This window comes from Natrix helvetica, assembly GCF_964273705.1.
Source record: "Natrix helvetica genome assembly, chromosome: Z".
Classification (NCBI taxonomy): domain Eukaryota; kingdom Metazoa; phylum Chordata; class Lepidosauria; order Squamata; family Natricidae; genus Natrix; species Natrix helvetica.
Window position 1 is genome coordinate 87,212,861 of NC_138554.1, and position 18,856 is coordinate 87,231,716.

General features: G+C 38.2%; 1 protein-coding gene across 1 annotated transcript in view; it reads right to left on the reverse strand.

Moving 5' to 3' along the window:
- LOC309401588 (collagen alpha-6(VI) chain-like) overlaps positions 1-18,856 on the reverse strand; it is a gene marked incomplete at both ends in the record, with an annotated part of 126,193 nt that overhangs the window by 92,441 nt on the left and 14,896 nt on the right. The window contains 6 exons of the mRNA XM_081970655.1: positions 6,581-6,707; positions 7,317-7,352; positions 9,620-9,682; positions 12,028-12,090; positions 13,147-13,209; positions 14,870-14,932. Coding sequence (XP_081826781.1) covers positions 6,581-6,707; positions 7,317-7,352; positions 9,620-9,682; positions 12,028-12,090; positions 13,147-13,209; positions 14,870-14,932 — 415 coding nt within the window. The remainder of the gene's footprint in view (positions 1-6,580; positions 6,708-7,316; positions 7,353-9,619; positions 9,683-12,027; positions 12,091-13,146; positions 13,210-14,869; positions 14,933-18,856) is intronic.

The window sequence follows — 18,856 nt, forward strand, 5'->3', positions numbered from 1 at the left end:
CCTCCCAGTAGAATTTTGGCAAGCAAGATGATGCCCGCTGATAACAGTTCTGCAAAGACAATTTGGAGAAAAAAACTGAGCTGTTCCTGAAGCTTCCTTTGATGGCTGAAATGCTAGAAGAGCTCCAGTGGGATCAGCTTCAAGTGATTTTTCCTGGCCTTCCTTAATGCACCATTCTTGGCTTTAGACAAAATTAACTGGAGAAATTTCTTCCTTGTTCAATCCCAGAAATGATTTTGGGTTCAGAGTAGACAGGCAGGAGAACCATATAAATATAACATATTCTTCAAAGATTTGCTGAAAAATGAATGGTATGTCCGATTGCGTGCTTTAATACTCATAATGTACTTAAGGCTATTTCCAATGATAACAGTAGATGATATTTTTAAAAGAGGCCTTATATTTCATATTGAACCTTTTTCACTTGCAGTGTGACCGCTACCCTGTAGTAACCTAGTCAATGTCCAGGATCTGCTGAGGGGCAAAGAACCCGGGTCACTGTCTGGGTCATTGGACTGATATCAGGATGCACATCTGTGGTCCAGGACCACCTGTGGTTCTTAAATTACTAGATTTATCCCCTGAAATCCTTCCAACATTGTTTTCAAAACAACATTTTTAATAAGAAAAAAGGAACATTTTAATGCAAGAGAGTGCAGAAACAATAATCTCACAATCTGCATTTAATTCATTTTAGTTTAATTTAAACTAGTTGAGATTCAATAGACTATGTTTTATCCTGGTTATGTCCCACCTATTTATGCAAATAAAAAATAAGGTTTTCTTGCATAAACCTCAATTCCTGGTATCTTCTAGGCAATTGTACAGAAACCATATTAATTCTCCTGAGAAATTTTTTATTTCTCATTCCACATTACAGCTGTCTATTCCTGATAGTCTTCCATTCAAATATCAATTAGGCCAATCTTGCTTAACTTCCAAGCCCAGTCAACTTCATCATTTGTTTTATAGTAGGACCTTTTAGGTCAAAACAGCCAGTATATCTATTCATTATTGGAAGAATCCCCCCCCCCAAATATCTCTAGAAAAAGAGCATCGAAGGAGTATGTGTCCAATGGTCTCCATCTCCCCTGAGCCACAGGAGGAGCAAAGTCTTCTTTTGATACTTGCCATATAGGACAGTTGATGAAAGCATATCGCAATGTGCAAGCTTTTGGGTGGTTTGTCGACTCCAACTGGCTAAGATAATTGAAAGAAGTAATAACATATCTAATAAAGTCCGAAGCCAGAAACAACAGAGCTTTCCCTAAGTCCAGCTGCCTCTTGATGTCCTCTATCCTTTATTGTAAAGTTTTTTGCTTTGTTGTAGTTCAACTTGAGTATTGAGGCTGGAGAGAAGCCTAGCTTGGCAACGTTGAACTCAATAGCCTTGATCCATGAAGAGGAGAATTTGTCTTGAAGGATTAATGGAGCAAGACCTTGTGGAAAGAAATTAAGATTTAGCCAGAGAGTTAAAGAAGCTACATAGATTCTTGCTTGAACTTTTATCAATCAGGTGCAGAAGTGCATTTGAGACACAAGACAGCATCTGGAGAATTGCTCTAATAAATTTGGATTGAACTCCTTCAATGGTGTGAAACACAAAGCTGAGGGTCTGAGCAAGTTCCCGTAAAGAAGTTGTGCTAGCAACTTGGTCAGAAAGAGCTTAATTGCAGCAGGGACCTAGTATCTTCCCTTTGTGCGGAAAAAAAATGAGAATGGTGTTTGCTGATCTTTGGCCAAAAGCAGCTGCATAGTCACCATGTACTTTTCTTGAACCAATGGCATTAAGTACCCCTAGGTACGTAAAGGTAGTTACTTGCTCTGTTATAACCATTAATATACCATGAGCAGAGTTTTGGCCTTTTTTCAAAGGGTTTTCTCATAGGTTATGTGCAGTTTATTGTAATTACAATACTGGACATGGGCTCACAAAGCTCTTTTAAGGCCTACTGTTGTCTTGGAGAGGATCACAGCATCATCTTCATAGAGCAGCAAGGTGATGCTTCAGTTACCTATTTTAGTGGGGTGATAACTTGGTTTATACTGCCCCGAGTCCTGTTTAGGAAAGGGTGCGGTTTATAAATTAAAGTTGTTTATTATTATTATTATTATTATTATTATTATTATTATTATTATTATTATTATTATTATTATTATTATTATTATTATTATTTAACCATTTTTACCATGTCATTTGTATAAAAGTGGAAAACCAAGGGGGGCAAAATGCATCCCTGTTTAACCCTCTTTTGAGTTTTGATGACCTCAAGAGCCCTGGCTTATTACATCTAACCTTAAGAGATGTTTTAGTACATAAGGCATGTAACAAATGGAGAAAGGAGACAATGTTTCATCAACACTGATTTCTTATTACCATCACAAAATTGCACATCAATATTTATTCATCAAAGAGGTGATGTGCATGTATGTTTGTGAAAAAGATGAATATAACTTGTTCAAATCTCTACATCTGAAGAGCTGTGGTGATGCAGTGGTTAGAATATAGTATTGCCAGCCTGACTCTGCCCAGGTGTTCAGTCCTGACTGGCTCCAGGTTGACTGAGCTTCCATTCTTCCAAGGTTGTCCCAGATTGTTTGAAACATTATGCTTAGAGAGGGCTATAAAGTACTATGCAGTAGAATATAAATATAAATGCTATTGCTTTTGCTACATGCCAAGGCATAGTGTAATGACAAAGGAGAAAACTTGTATCATGCCACTAAAAATAAATAAAATCAATAGCTGATTAAATGGAAATTATGTTGAAGAAGTACTTTGCTGAAGATAGCATTTGGTAGAGTACTATACTAGTTCTTTCCTCTGCATAAGAACCCTGAAATCAGAAGTGTCCACAAGATGGTATGTTTTCTTTTTTAAAAAGCAAGATGGCAGCCTCTTCCGGGTTTCTGACGGGCATGCGCACGTGATGATCAGCTGGCCTTTTGTGCGTGGGGTACTGCCGGAAACTGGAAGGGCTGGTCTTCCATTTTCCGGCGTGAGCATGTGCGCTAGCCACCTGATTGGCACCAGAAACCGGAAGTACATTTTCCAGCATGTGCATGTCCCCTGGGCAACTCAACTTCCTGGTCGTGGCCCAGACAAGTGCATATGTGTGCAAGAAGCGAGCACATGTGTGCAAAGTGCTCCCTTTTCAGCACTCAATGCTCAAAAGGTTAGCCATCACTACATCTTGAGATTTTCTTCATGTCTTTGAAGTCATTTAGATTTAAATAATGTTCCAAGGTTTTCATTTAGACTATTTCTCTTCTCCATGTATGGTCTGCTTAACTCATGGTTGGCCAAATCAGGAGAACCTTGGAAAATCAACAGCTGCTGAAGACTGTTTTTATGCTTAAATATATATATATATATTAGTTAAATTAATTATGTATACAGAAAGACTAGTAGTTCACAATGTCAAATATAACAATACATACAGTCATAGCAGTTGTGCCTTTTGGACCTTTTGGACCCTAGAGAGATGAAAAATAGATTTATAAAATCACATTAGAAAGAAGATAGAGAGACTGGATGGATGGATGGATGGATGGATGGATGGATGGATGGATGGCAGAAAAGAAGCAACACTAGATATTCTTAAACCAGTACTTTTTCAAACCCCAGAATTTGGTATGCTTCTATCATCATTCTATTTTTATTGGTATTATTTAATGTAGGGAAACACATATTTGGATTTTGTCTGATATATTCTTTTTATATATTTGCTGAGCAATGTATTTTTTGGAATTCAGTTAATTGTGGCAAATGTGGAAAAGATCTATTTGCCTTACTGTTACTGCAACATCTTTTCTGACTTACAAATTAGTTTTTATCTTTTCTATTTATGCCTCTGAGGTAATGTGATTTAAAGTAGACCATGACCTATTTCTTGGTAAGCTAGAAAAATGTGGAATAGACAAGATCATCACCAGATGGATTTGTAACATTTGACAAACCTACTCAATGAGTAGTCTTAATGGTACATCGGAGGGAAGTAAGCAGTGGGGTATCACAAGGCTTTGTCTTAGGCTCAGTACTCTTCAATATCTTCATAAATGACTTAGATGAGGGAATAGAAGGGGAACTCATCAAATTTGCAGATGACACTAAACTGGCAGGAATAACCAACACCCCAGAAGACAAGCTCAGGAGCCAAAAAGATCTTGACAAACTTGAACAATGGGTCCTATGCAACAAAATGAATTTCAATGTGGAGAAAAGCAAAGTTTACATTTAGGCAGGAAAAATCAAAGATATAAGTACAGATTAGGTGAGACCTAATTCAAAAATAGTATCTGTGAGAGGGACCTTGAAGTTTCAGTGGATGATCACTTGAATATGAGCCAAGAGTGTGCAACAGCAGCCCAAAAAGCTAATACAATCCTGGTTTATATAAAAAGAGCCATAGAATCAAGATCACATGAAGTATTATGCTTTGTGAAACTCTAATAAGACCATGCCTGGAATACTGCAAACAATTTTGGTGACCATACTACAAAAATTGTGTTGAGAGTTTGGGAAAAGTTCAGAGAAGAGCAACTAAGTTGATCAAAAGCCTGGAGACTAAAACATATGAAGAATGGCTGCAGGATTTGGGTTTCACTAGTCTAAAGAAAAAAATAATTAGGAATGACATGATAGCAGTATTCCAGTACTTAAGTGGATGCCGCAAAGAAGAGGAGGTCAAATTATTCTTGAAAGCACTGGAGGTCAGGACAAGAGACAATGGTTGGAAACTAACTAAAGAGAGAAGCAACTTGGATTTAAGGACAAACTTCCTAATAGTGAGGACAATCAACCAGTGGGACAGCTTGCCTCCAGAAATCATGGGCATTCTATCACTGAATGTTTTTAAGAAGAGTCACTTATCTGAAAAAATATAGTATGAACTAGAAGACCTCTGAAGTCCTTTTCATCTCATTTTGTCTATTCACATTTGAAACATATAGGAAATAGAGTTGTTTTGTAATATTAAGGAAAGAAACATACTTAGTTTAAATTATTTAAGATGGTTAATTTTTTCCATAAAACAAAGTTTTTGACTTACAACTGATCTCTTAACGAACATTTATAGTTACCATGGACTCCCCAAAAATCTAGTTACAAACCATTTTTGGTGTTATAATGCCTACATAAATCCCATGGTCATATGATAACATTTTGGGCATTTAGCAACCAGACCTTTATAACTATTTGCAGCATCCCACAGACACTGAATGGTGATATGTGACATTTTTTTTTCAGTTTCCAGCATTTATTATTTCTGATATTCAACAAAAATCACCCATTGAGGAATTTGATTCACTCAACAGCTATAGCTAAATTATGGTCACTACTGTATTTTTCAGAATATAAGATGCACCTTTTTCCCTCAAAAAAGAGGCTGAAAATCTGGGTGCATCTTATACACTGAAGACAGCATTTTTTGCCTCCTGAAACCCAGACTCTTCACCAAAATGCCCATGCATAGCCTTTAGGAGGCTTTCAGAATGATCCTGGGAGCTGGGGAGGGCAGAAATGAGTGAAAAAGGGGCCTTTTGCCCCCCCCCAGCCCCCAGGAGCACTCTACAGACTCCTAAAGGCTATTCATGCCCTTTTTTAAAAAATGGGCCCGTTTCTGTGAAAAACAGACCGTTTTTGAGAGGTTTGCAGAGTGCAAAAACTTTTTTAAAAAATTTGCCTCTTCAAAATCTTGGTGCGTCTTATACTCTGGTGCGTCTTACACTCCGAAAATTATGGTACCTGTTTTACAATGCATCTATAGTTTGAGGAATGCCTTCCTTGGAACCACATTATTCATATCTCCATGATTTGGTCAAATTATGGTTTTCTTAGGCTTAGTATCCCTTAGACCTGCCTTCTCACTCAATCTCTCCCTCTCAGTTCTCTTCTCCTTCTGGAGAAGAATACAAACCTGGAAATTTCCTACATGCCTATGTTCAATTGGTAGTTCCATCATTGAGAAATCACCTAATCATATGTATTAACATGTTCTTTATGATTTAAATAACAAGCTGCAATCAACAAAACATACTTAAATCTGCAGATTTGTTTCAGAGAAATCTGGCACTGGATGAAAATTGTTTAGCGCTGACCAATGTTTTCAATTCGGAGATAATAAATTTGTTGAGATGAAGAATCCAGATGGTGCTGCCCCACAACTTTCAACAGATTCACATGCAAGACCATGTTATCATATGGTACTATTGTCATATCCTACTATGATATAGTTACCGTTGATTATTGTTAGTTTTTGAAATCAACATCACTCCTGCACTATCTTGAAAGGCAGCCACACATAGCATTGCATCTCCGTTTCCACATCCATTATTTTGAAACTAAAGGGGGCATTGTCTGCATAAGTAAAGATTTATGCAACTCAAAGTTAGTAGAAAGTTTAATTTTTTAAAAAATTGAAAATAAGGAACAGTCATTTATAACTGAAAAGTAAGAATAATTTCTGAGGCAGCAAGTGACTCAGAAATAAATGAGACCAATTATCACACTGAAACAGATATTTCCTAACATGCTGCTCTTAAATCTGCTATACATATAAGAAAAAAGAAAGTACACAACAGTGTTGAGTGCCATTAGAATCTTCCATCTCTGCAAAACAGAAGCAGCAATGAACATGGATTACCCGTTGTTCTTTGATTCCTTTGGCACCATTATTGCCAGGATTGCCTGGATCACCAACTTCTCCCTACAAAAGAAGCAGAAGCATAAATTGTAATCAGGCACCTGCAATCTTGGAGTACCATGACCCCCTTCTAAAAAAGATAATAATTTTGATACAGTAAATAGTTTTTTTAAATTTTATAAGAGGTGAGAACAGAGAGAATATATAATTGATAAAGTTACCTAGCACTGTAGCCCAACCCAAAGTTTAAAACTTCACTATCACAACATTCACTCTTGCATACTGTCAGGGTTCTGATGGATGGCCTAATTTAATCATGAGCCTAGAGCCTAGCTTCAAAAGACATCCAGTTATTTCTTAGGAGCAATATGTTGGCATGTACCCAAATGAAGCCAACTCTGACCCCACATAATTTACGACCCAATTATGACCCTGTTTCCCCCCCTCCCCTCATAAATGTGTGTGTCATAAATCACATTCTCCAATGGAGCACTTTCACGAGCTGTAGAGATCACTCCCCCTCTGACTGCTGTGGGTAACGGGGGAGACAGCCTTGAGAAAGATATGCCTGGAATGTGCTTCTGTTTGTGGCTGCCATGCTGTTCCGTCAGTTTCCCATCCCCTATGGCAACATGAGAGCAGGCAAGGGATGCTTTGCGAGTTGACACATACCTGTTGTCCAGGGTTTCCAGGAGATCCAGCCAATCCCTGATATTAGTAAAACAATGTTGGTTTTTAAATTGCTTATTCATGGTTTAAGAAAAAAAATCAATGATATTCTTTTTAATTATTCTTTAATTGGCACCAACATTGCTTTACTCAACAGCCACCTTGGAGATCTAAATCCATAACTAAGGTGACCAACTTTTTTACAATGAAAAGGAGGACAAAACACGTTCTATTGTCCAAAATGCTAAGGTGACCAACTTTTTTACAATGAAAAGGAGGACAAATAAATTGGAAAAAATATATCGTAAATAAAAGAAATATTTTATTCATTGCAACAATAATACACTAAAATATGATATATGCATAATAAAAACATTTGCAACATTTTATATTGTAATTATGCTTACATGCCTGTTTATTATTTAAATGAGTACTTTTCCATTGAATTAATATTTTTTGTCAATGTATCATCTTCTAACAATATATTGGAAATATCTGAACAAGAAATATCCTTCATATTGAATTTTACGGCAACTGCTGCAGCTAGAGTATCAACATTCAATCTCGATTTCTCACTTTTCGAAAAATCATTGGCAATTGAAAAAAACTGTTTCAACTGCTGCATTAGTTCCAGGGCAGCACAACGTAAATTGAACAAGTATAAATAAATGTTCACATGGAATATGTTCATTTTTGAAATGGCTGAAAATATCCACGCATCTTTTATCAATTTCAACATGTTGATTTTCCCATTGTATTAATTTTTCAGAATTTAAATATACATTCAGTCTTCTAATTTCTTCAAAGAGACAATTGTCGTCTATTTTAATGTCTAGCATTTCTTTAGATAAAAATTCAACACAAGATTCAATATCTGTTCAATATACTTGCGATGAAGTAAAAAAAACACCATTAAAAACTGTTTAATAAAATACGTCACATAACACACAACAGATTAGCCTTCAAATATCAAAAAGGAGGACATGTAGGAGGACACTTTTCGAGGGAGGACAGAACTTACAAAAGAAGGACTGTCCTCCCTAAAGGAGGACGGTTGGTCACCTTACCATAACTGAAATAGGTTACCATTTTAATTGATTCAACAATTGTCTGTCACAAAATAGGTTTTCCTAAAATACATTTGGTTTAAGACTTATTGCAAGCCATTTCTCCAGGACAAAGGAAATGACAGAATATAGTCACCTATACTTCTAAATTCTATATTTAGAATTGCTTATATACTGAAATATTAAAGAATTATTCAGGTTAACAATGTTAACCACATCAAATAAAATAGCAGTAGTTCCTGCACAGAACAAATGGAACACAATCATGGCCAAACCACCGTTTTTCTTCAAATACACAAAATTTCATGGAAAATATTGCCCAAATAAGTTTCCAGCAATTAAGATGCAGAATATAAATATTTCTGTGCAATTCTTTACATGTTAGTATACAACAGCATTATAGGACATTACTCTGGCAATTAAGGTAAAAGAGTGCAGATCCAATCATTTCTGCTAGAAAGCAGAAGGCAACATTTTTAATCAGCTAGTTCCAGGTGACAAGAAAATATGAGGAATGAATATTTTTTTCATTTATTACTTTGTTTACGACTGCCAGATATGGAGATAAAGTAAACAAAGTAATAAATGAAAGAAATATTCATTCCTCATATTTTCTTGTCACCTGGAACTAGCTGACGGTGGTTTGGCCATGATTGTGTTCCATTTTGAATATTCAGTTTATTCAGTTAGGAATTATGAATTATAATAACATTTAAAGAGTTTAACAAATGTCTTGCTATTATCCAAAATCAAATATCCTAAACCCAATGACCAATTCCTCTTTCAGAATATTGAGCTTTGCATCAAGTTAAAAACAAGATGGATTGGGAACTTGAAGAGACCAGTGTTTTAAAAATAGGACTATTTCATAAAACAATTTAGAAGACAATTGCATGTACTCCTGGGATGACCACATATAAGAGATTTAAAAAAGCAACTTGGCAGCCACAACCATATGATTACAGCTCTATCCTTTTTTTTATTTCCATCACAATGCACTTTAAAAGGAGCATGCATTCAATTGCATGATTGTGGCTGCCATCTTCTGTTTTTTTAATCCTGCTGTTGATATTTTTTTAATCTGCCCTTTTCTTTAAATGAAACAAATTTTCTTAATACTAAGATAAAACTCTTCCAAACAATACAAATGTTCATGAACTTGAAACAAAAAATTAAGGAACATCAGTCAAATAAACCAGCAAAAAGAGAGGAATTCAGAAGCAGTCAGGTAAAACTCACAGGAAAACCTCTTGTTCCAGGTAGACCCTTTTGCCCTTTTTCTCCAGGATCACCTTGTTCACCCTTTCATGGAATAAAAAAGATATTAGCCACCCAACAGCATAAACTACTAATGATCCAATTGCAGTTTTCTTGCTCCCACCAAAGCAAGAAACATAGGTCTAACTATACATACTTCAGACTCTGAGAAGGATGTCATGTAACGAAATAACAGAACCATATAAAATATTGTCATTTTCATAGAAAGCTAGATGCCAGGGAGCAGGATCCTAACTCATTGCTCTGTCTAGGAAGTTATGAGTTATGATAAATGCTGAAAATTCTCTGTACAAAAAGTTTTTAGGTACAACAGAATTATATTAATATTTATTCCTAGAATTATGCCACAAAAATACCGCCCATGAGTCAAGAGAACATATTCACATGAGAAATCAGTGGGATTTAGCTGATTGGAAGATAACATCAAAGACAAGAATCTCTGTACAAAATGTTCACTTTTTATACCAATAAGATTGGACATTGAAATCAACATCACTATCTTGGATTTACAAGTCAGGCAGCATTTTGAAGTTAAAAGATTTGTGCTGCCTTTCCAAAACAAAAGTTCAGTGAACCCAACTCTGATGATTCTCATCTAACATATAATAAATGCAGTGGTGAAATTCAATTTTTTTTACTACCAGTTTTGTGGGCGTGGCTTGGTGGGCCACAGGTGGTATTTGCCGGTTCTCCAAACTACTCAAAATTTCCGCTACTGGTTCTCCAGAACCTGTTAGAACCTGCTGAATTTCATCCCTGAATAAAGGGATGTTAGTGAATATAGTGATATATATTGGAATATGATTTAGAGCAGGGGTGTCCAAACTTGGCAACTTTAAGATTTGTGGACTTCAACTCCCAGAATTCCCTGCCAGCAGAGCTGGCTGGGGAATTCTGGGAGTTGATGTCCACAAGTCTTAAAGTTGCCAAGTTTGGACACCCCTGATTTAGAGGGACCAAAATTAAAGTCCTTACTCACTCTTCTCATACTTATACTTCTATAAGTATATCATAAATATACTTATTATGGGAACAATGAAAGAGAGAATTTTATGTATGCTATCTTGAACTCCGGGATGAAATGTGAACTATAAATGAATGAATGAATGAATGAATGAATGAATGAATGAATGAATGAATGAAACAAACAAACAAACAAACAAACAAACAAACAAACAAACACTGACTACCATAGGTAAGTGGGTATACAGTTAAATAGTCAAAACTGACTGAGTCCATGATAAATATACAATCTCTAAAGCTCTTTCTTCATTTCTTCACAACATTTTTGCTAATCTTGAGAAACTCTACATTCCTTATATTTATTTAATATAGTTTTTAGCATAGTTTCCCACCTTTCTCCTTTTCCATGACTATTTTTGCAATTCTTATGAAATTCTACCTTTCTTACATTTGTTTAATAGACTTTTTATCCGACATTTCCACTCAAATGATAGGTTATTGTAAGTGAGTTCCTAAAAATAAATGCATATAATCAAACGTTTACCAAAAATTAAGAAAAATGCTAACGGACAAAAACAACAGGCCCCAAAACAGCCAAACTAAAATCAGGCCAAAGACTTCTGAAATCCAATCCATACTTGATGGAATACGGATTTTTAAAAATACATTGCTTTCTTGGAGTAAGAAATTCCACACATCCTGAGTACTCAGACAAGTAGTTCTTTCCCGATATCCCTATCAGCTGCATTTTACAGTAGATGGGCCAAACGTATGCCGAGAAATTATCACTGCTGTTCTTATTAATCAGGCAAGAGAGAAACCAGAACCCGAATATTTAGGATTTTAAAGGAAAGAACCAACTTTTCTAGATAAATCCAGCAAACAGTATATGGTACATGTAATCTTTCCCACTGCCATGTTTAGCAATCATTAAAAAATTATAATGGCATTGAAAAAGTAATTTTATCTGCTCCTCAGACTTATGACTATTACAGCATCCTTTCACTCACATGACTGAGATTTGAGTGTTTCAGAAATGGCAAGTGTTTATGATCATCATAGTGTCCTCAGTCATGTAATATGTATGCTTCACACCTAAATTCTGGCAAGCAGAGTCAATGGAGAAATCAAAGTTAAAATAACAAATCATGGTGATATCTTGTTTAATGACCATGTTGCTTACTGAAGTAGATGCTGATCCCCATTGTGGCTGGTAAGTGAGGATTGCTTTGTAGTTCAAACATGAAGAAATATGCCTTAAGACTCATTCTTATATTGCACCAAGTAGAAAGAAAAGTACTGGACAATTATTTCTACTGCATTAATAATGATGTCAGCTGCATTTTATTTAAAAGAAATGAATTTGTACCTTGTCCCGAAATCATTAAAAAATCAGCAGTGCTCACCTTTGGACCCAGATGGCCTACTTTTCCTCTAGCACCAGATTCACCTTTGATTCCTGCTTTAACCTACATTCAGAAGCACATATTGAAAGTTACTTTTTAAAGAAAATGGAATTCCAGACATTTATGGCACAGAACAATGGCATTTTTTTTCAAGTACAGAGCTAATGGACCTACTGCCACAGATACTACTGGCGGCCAATTAAATAGTTTTTGTGTTTTTTCTGTAATCATATCCAAGTTTAAGTAATGTCTGCTAAATCAATATGCAGAGAATCACAGACGTCCTACCTGCTCTGCAGATTAAACTGAAATCATTTGTTTCTTTTTTAAAATGCCAACCCATGTCTCATGAAATAATCCAGGCCCACAAGTAATCTTTGGGGGAACTCACTTATCTAAAGGAATAAAATTCCAGGGAGAAATGATTTTTCCCAGAGAAAAAAATGTCATAGAATTGATAAGACTGAAGATTTAAGGAGGAAAGATAAAGCTATAGTAGTAGCAGTTGGTTGCATTCTTTCATTAATCAAAACTTTCTATGTTCCGACACATTTATATCTACAGCAAACATGATTCAAATTTGAAGTTTGGTGAATGCTTAATTGTCTTGCAATTTATGTGAATGGTGTAATGGCATCAGTGTGCAAAGTGCATTTTTTGTGTCAGTTGATCTGATTTGTAGTATAATATTATTGTGGAGATAATATATTTTGAATAATTGACATTATTGCAATAATATGGGGGATAACAAATTCTCCTCTTTCCCCCAATCAGTTCATTAAAGCAAGATTCACTCTGCAAGAATGACAAAATTATTGTGGTGGTTATTATTATTCTGTTGCTTTGCATGTACACTCAGTGCTTCTGTACCAGAGACAAATTCTTTCAGGGTCCAATCACAGTTGGCCAAATAAAGCATTCAATTCAGTTCAGTTCAGTTCAGTTCAATTCAAACAATCCATTTTAGTTTGCTCAAAATGGGTTGAAAGGTTGAAGTACAAGTTACTATATAACCAGTCAAATCCTACATAACACCAACACCCCCCACACACACACACAACACACACACAGACACACACACAATTTAGTTCATCAAAAGTAAAATAATTTCTATTTTACCTGATGGCCAGGAGGACCTTGAGGTCCTAAGGGTCCAAGTATTCCTTGTAACTCTGAAACACCCTAGCAAAGAAGAAAGAGAAAAATTAGATTCAATATTAGTGAAAATGTGTGGACCTCAACTCCCACAATTCTCCAGCCACCTGAAATTGGGAGTTGAGGTCCACACATTACCAATGTTGATAAACCATCTCACAAGATTATTGTGGGGAAAATAGAAAGAGGAAGTTGTATTATATATATTGGCCGTCTCAAGTTATTTATTAAAAACAATAAAGTGGGAAAAGTTATCAAAAGGGGAAGGTGAGATCTTGTGGGACTTACGAATACAGACGGATCGTCATTTGGAACACAACACACCATATATCACAGTTGTCGAAAACCAAAACATACAATTTATTGACATTGCAGTACCAGGAGATGCCAGAGTGGAAGAAAAATAACTGGAAAAAATCACGAAATACCGTGACCTGGCCATTGAAACTATGTGATTATGGATGAAACATGTAACAGTGATACTCATTGTCATCAGGGCACTTGATACCATGTCCAAGAATTTTATAAGATACATCAACAAATTGCAGCTTCCTGCAATAACACCAACGGAATTGCAAAAAACTGCTACTTGGAACATAGTATATTTTAAGAAGGTACTTGGTTAATACCTAGGACGCTGACAGCAATCCATATCAACCATTAGCACCAGTCAATGGCAATTGTGATGCATTTTTGAATGTTCAGTTGACTGAGTTTCATGTTTAATGAATAAAGATAACAACAACAACAACACCAATAATGTATGTATGTATGTATGTATGTATGTATGTATGTATGTATGTATGTATGTGTGTGTGTTACAACCCCTGGTATGCCCAAATATGGGAGGGAACTCACTACTCCCCCTTTCTGTTTATTGGCTCACTGCAGGAGACCATCCAGGCAGAAAACCATATTTTTAATGTTGCCTTTTTATATTTGTGTTGTATTTGTGCTGATAAATAAATAAAGGGAGACTAGTATAGATCTATTTCAAGTTATTTAGCTCTCATCAGCTAGCCAGGCTTAGTGGCTAATACAGCCCAGGTTTGAATCCCAGTAAGGGTATGGCTAGCTGATGAGAACTAAATAGCTTGAAATAGATCTATAATATATATATATATAAATATATAAATATATAAATATATAAATATATAAATATAAAGACTGTGTGTATGTATGTATATATGTACCAGCATAACTCTGGTGCACCTCAAAGCAATTTCAACCAAACTTGGTACACAGATGACTTATCCTCTGGAAACAAATACTGCGGGGGGGGGGGAGACACCCCTGTGGTGTGTCTGTGTCTGTGTCTGTGTCTCTGTGTGTTCCAGCATGACTCTGGAACACCTGGCCCATTGAGTAGAGCAAGTGCGGCTTCCTAGAGTGGCAATTGTTTGTGATGTCAGTTCCTTTGCAGCTTCTTCTGGAAAGCCAACCACGATATTCGCCCTCCAGTGGACCAATGGGGAAGCACCTGATGGATTTGGGGCAATGTGCCAGGATCATAGACAGGGCAGGAAAGAGGCGCACATGGGAGGGGGAAGAGGGATGGCAGGGATAAAAGGCATGGGAGTAGGGGGAAGAAAGGCCCCTCTCAATGGCTCCCTATCAGACAAACGCTTCAATGTCTATAAATACCCGGGCAACATTGGGTCATCAGCTAGTATAATTTAAATATTACCTTTTGTCCTTGTAGTCCACCTTCCCCAGGATAACCTTGGTCTCCTTCATTTCCTAGTTCACCCTATAGATAAAAAATGAAGAAGTAAAAGAAATATGTATTTGATATTAAAATGATATTACTGTATTCTTGCCAAATACTGACAATCAGTGCTCCTAACCATATTAGTCACAATCCCAAAAAGAAGAAGGCACAATTACACGAGAATAGATACTTAAGTCACTTACTTATCTCTATTGCACCTTTCTTCAGCCTGATACCATCCAATACCACTTGAAATGCTATGTTTTGCACAAGGATTGTCAAACTCAAGGCCTGAAAGGTGCTTAGATCTGGCCCATGGGGCGGGTCCAGAAGAAGTAAAGGACTGGTGCCTCTGCTAGCAAAAATGGAGTGTGGGCCCCGCAATTGCTTTTGCCCTCTGGGGTCCTCCAGGATGCTTCTAGGCCCAAAACATGATGATGTCCAGGTGGGTGGGCGGAGCCTGCCACCAAGCACGCCTGAAAGGTAAGTAGAACAGCGAGGGGGGAATCTGCTGTGCCACGCAATTTAAATTAGCTAGAAAGCAGGAAATCCTGCTTTCTAGCTAATATAAATTGTGTGTCACAGCTGATCATTGGAAATACCGGTTCGTCCAAACTGGTAGCATTTTTAAAGTATGGATTCAGGGGAACCGGTAGCTTTTTTTACTACTGGTTTAGGCAAACCAGTCTGAACTAGTAGCATTTCATCCCTGAATATAAACCCCCATTCGTCTGGTTTATTCAAGGCTATCGCAAATGTAGACTTGAATTTAAAGTTTCTGATTTTTCATTTGAACATCTATAGAAAAAAGGAGGGAGGGAGGGTTTCACATGTTAATTCATACTATTTAAATAGCAATCAGGACATGTAGTCAATCTGGCTTCATGTCCTATTTAAATGATAGGAAAACTGCTATGGAGCAAAATTGCTGTAGGTTGAAGCTGAGTCTGTCTTAATAGCTCCTTTAGTTTTACAATAACACCTTTCCTTTATCATAATTGGCTATGTACTTATATATAAATAGTGAATAGCATTCATAGCATTGATTAAATGTTTATGTTCTTGACATTAAAATTGTTTTAAAAATTGGAAATAAAACCTTTTCTTTTCAGTTTTATCTCATTTGCAAGGCATCAGGCACCAGGAAGATGTCTTTGATAATTCAATTGAAATTTTAGAACAAAGACAATGTGAACTATTCTAAGAAATTACTTGAATTTATTCAACTGAGGCAATATTTAATAAGAAAAAAAATAAAAGGAAAACTAGATATAAGTAAAAGAAAACTAGTTATATAAATAATAAAAATTTAATTACAAATATATTTTTTTAATAATGTTTTGCTAAAGTGAAGGAATAGAAATGATTTAGAAAAATGTCAAAGCGTGCAGGGCCTTCTAGGGTTTTATAAGAATGTTGCCAGTGAATAGCCAGATTGTAAGGCAGATGAAAAGGTAATCTTACTAAAGTCAACCCGGATCACAAGATAAGGAAATATTTTCAAGTTTCCTTTATATTAGGAATACAAGGAATACAATATGTACCTAATGGATCTAATGAATTTCAGAGGGAGCTTCACTGACATTTTGCTACATGATTGGATCAATGGACCATCTGCATGTCACTGTCAAGATTATTTAGGATAAACTCACTCAGATTTACCCTGATTTGAATTCTAGCAATGAAAACACAGTATTGTGATATTATCTGGGATGGTTTAAGTCCATTAGTCCCAAAGACGTGAACATGATGCTCGGAGCATGGATGCAGCCACTTGTATTTTAGAGCCATTTCCCAGCTTGTTTATTAAGAGGAGGAATGGATCTATATGGTGGTAAATGCTTCTCTTGATCTTTCCACTGCTTTGAAAGTGATGGGATACCTATATAGGTTGACTGGATCCAGCTATCTTCTCTTGGAGATGGAGAGAGAAGATAGCTAGATCCCAGGGATGGGTTTCAGCCTGTCCACACCAGTACGTGTGAACCGGTTCGAAGAATTTAGTGTGCCTTCCCATACCGGGACTTCCGGAGGCCCTGTACCAGAATGGTCCCTCCCCTGGCCTGTCCCCCTTCTTGCTCCCCCCACCTGCCCGGTTGCTGCTCACTCGCTCACCTCACCCGTCTGTACTATGCTTGCCCCGCCCACCCACTTCCTTTGCCCACCCAGCTGGCGGGAGCAGCAGCAGCGCTGCAGAGATTGTGGTGGCTGAAAATGAGACATTTGGCTTTCAGGGGTGCCGCTCAGCTCGGCTCCCGGGAAGGCTTAGGCGGTGGCGGCTCCTCACATTGCTGGGGAGTGAAGTCATTGTGGCTGAGTGGCTGAGGCACCTCAGAGGTAGGTGAGTGGGCACTGTGTGAGAGGTGTAAGGCAAGCCGCTGCTCGGTCCCCCCTTCTACAGGCAACAAGGCCAAGGGCGATCAGCTTCTGTTCCTGGTCTGGGGGACAGATCTGGCCAGGAGGAAAAAGAAGGGGGAGAAGGGGAAGAAGGGTGTGGTCTTTTTCCTCCCTATTCCAAAAATGCAGAATCAGCCTACAACTGAGGCAGCAAAGGAGTTGGATCCAGCCAGGAGGAACGCAAGCCCCATTTTTGCAATCAGGGAAGAAAAAGAGAATTTCAAGTGATGATGGGCAATTCCAAGCTGTGGAAATCGCGGTGCAGCCTGGAACCTCCTGCAGCCTGAAACACTTTTTTTCCTCCCCAATTGCAAAAACAGGGTGTGCATTCCTCCTGGCCGAACTGTCTCCCGGGCCAGGAACAGAAGCTGACGGCCCTCCACCTAAGTTGCCTGGAGAAGTAGGAGGCCGAGCAGCGAGCCATCTTGCCTTATGGCTCCTCAACGCGGAGGGCGAAAGTTCCAGCCTGAAGCTGCAGGAAGCCTAGGCTGCCTGCGCAAATGTGGCGTGAAGGGAGCTATAGGGCCACTTCGCTCCTGCACTAAGGTTCTGGCGACCCTCCTCCTCTTCCCCTCCTCTCGTGGGGGGGGGGAAATAACATGGCAAGGCGATGGCTGGAGCCTTAGTGCAGGAGAGAAGCCATGTCCTTTTGCATCCTCCTTAAGTGAGCAATAGCCACCCGCCCCCATGCTCACCTTTGCTGCGCTTTGGCGGTCACTTGAGGAGTGTGCACAAAGCAGCTAGAAGGAAAGGTGGAGGTGCTTGCTTGCCCCTGGCATTTGGCTCTGGTGCAGTCCTGGCATAATGAACATTTCCCCTCTAGTCGCCGAAACTGAGGGTGTCTTTTTGTGTGTGTGCGTTTCTTCATCTACGTAATTATGCCTTCGTTGGAAGAGGGAAGGAAGGATTTTGTTTGTTGTGACTCCTGCAGTGAGAGAACGAGGAGCACCAGAGTCCCCCAAATGCTCGATGTCACAGGCTAGCAACCTAATCCTGCTGCACCATCACACCCCTTGAGTGAAAAGGAGGGCAGAAAACAAAGTGGAAGGAGGGAGGTCGCCCTATGCGCATGTGGGCTTTGCCTGTAAACTCTGCCTCTACAGCTAAAAAATGAGGCAAGGGGAGAAAAAAAAGGTGAAAAAAAAGGGCAAGCTGAAAGCTGCTGTTTGGATGCTTTTGCTTCCCTTCTGTTAAAGTCCGTGCCTCAGGAAAGAGGAGAGGGGAAAGTCTCAAGCCCTGCAAGGGCCGCGAGGGGAATGGCAAGCTTGTGGGGGAGGGGGAAGAAAAAGAGAGCATGACCGCAACAAGAGGACGGGAAAAGGGGAAGGGGCAATTGTGATGTTGGTGCTCAGGGTCATGATCTCAAACCCCTTCCTGTGCTGGGGAAGTAGATGGCTCTGTCCTCTATCAGGCTTGTGCCCCCCCCACGTATGGCTTGGACCAAGGCAGCAGTTCTCAGGTTTTCTTGGAAAGCGGCTGGCCGGGCAAGTGAGCACAGGGTCATACCAAGTTACTTTGAGTTTGCTTTAATTGAAATTGCAATTGCTGCTGGAAGCAAGCTGTGAG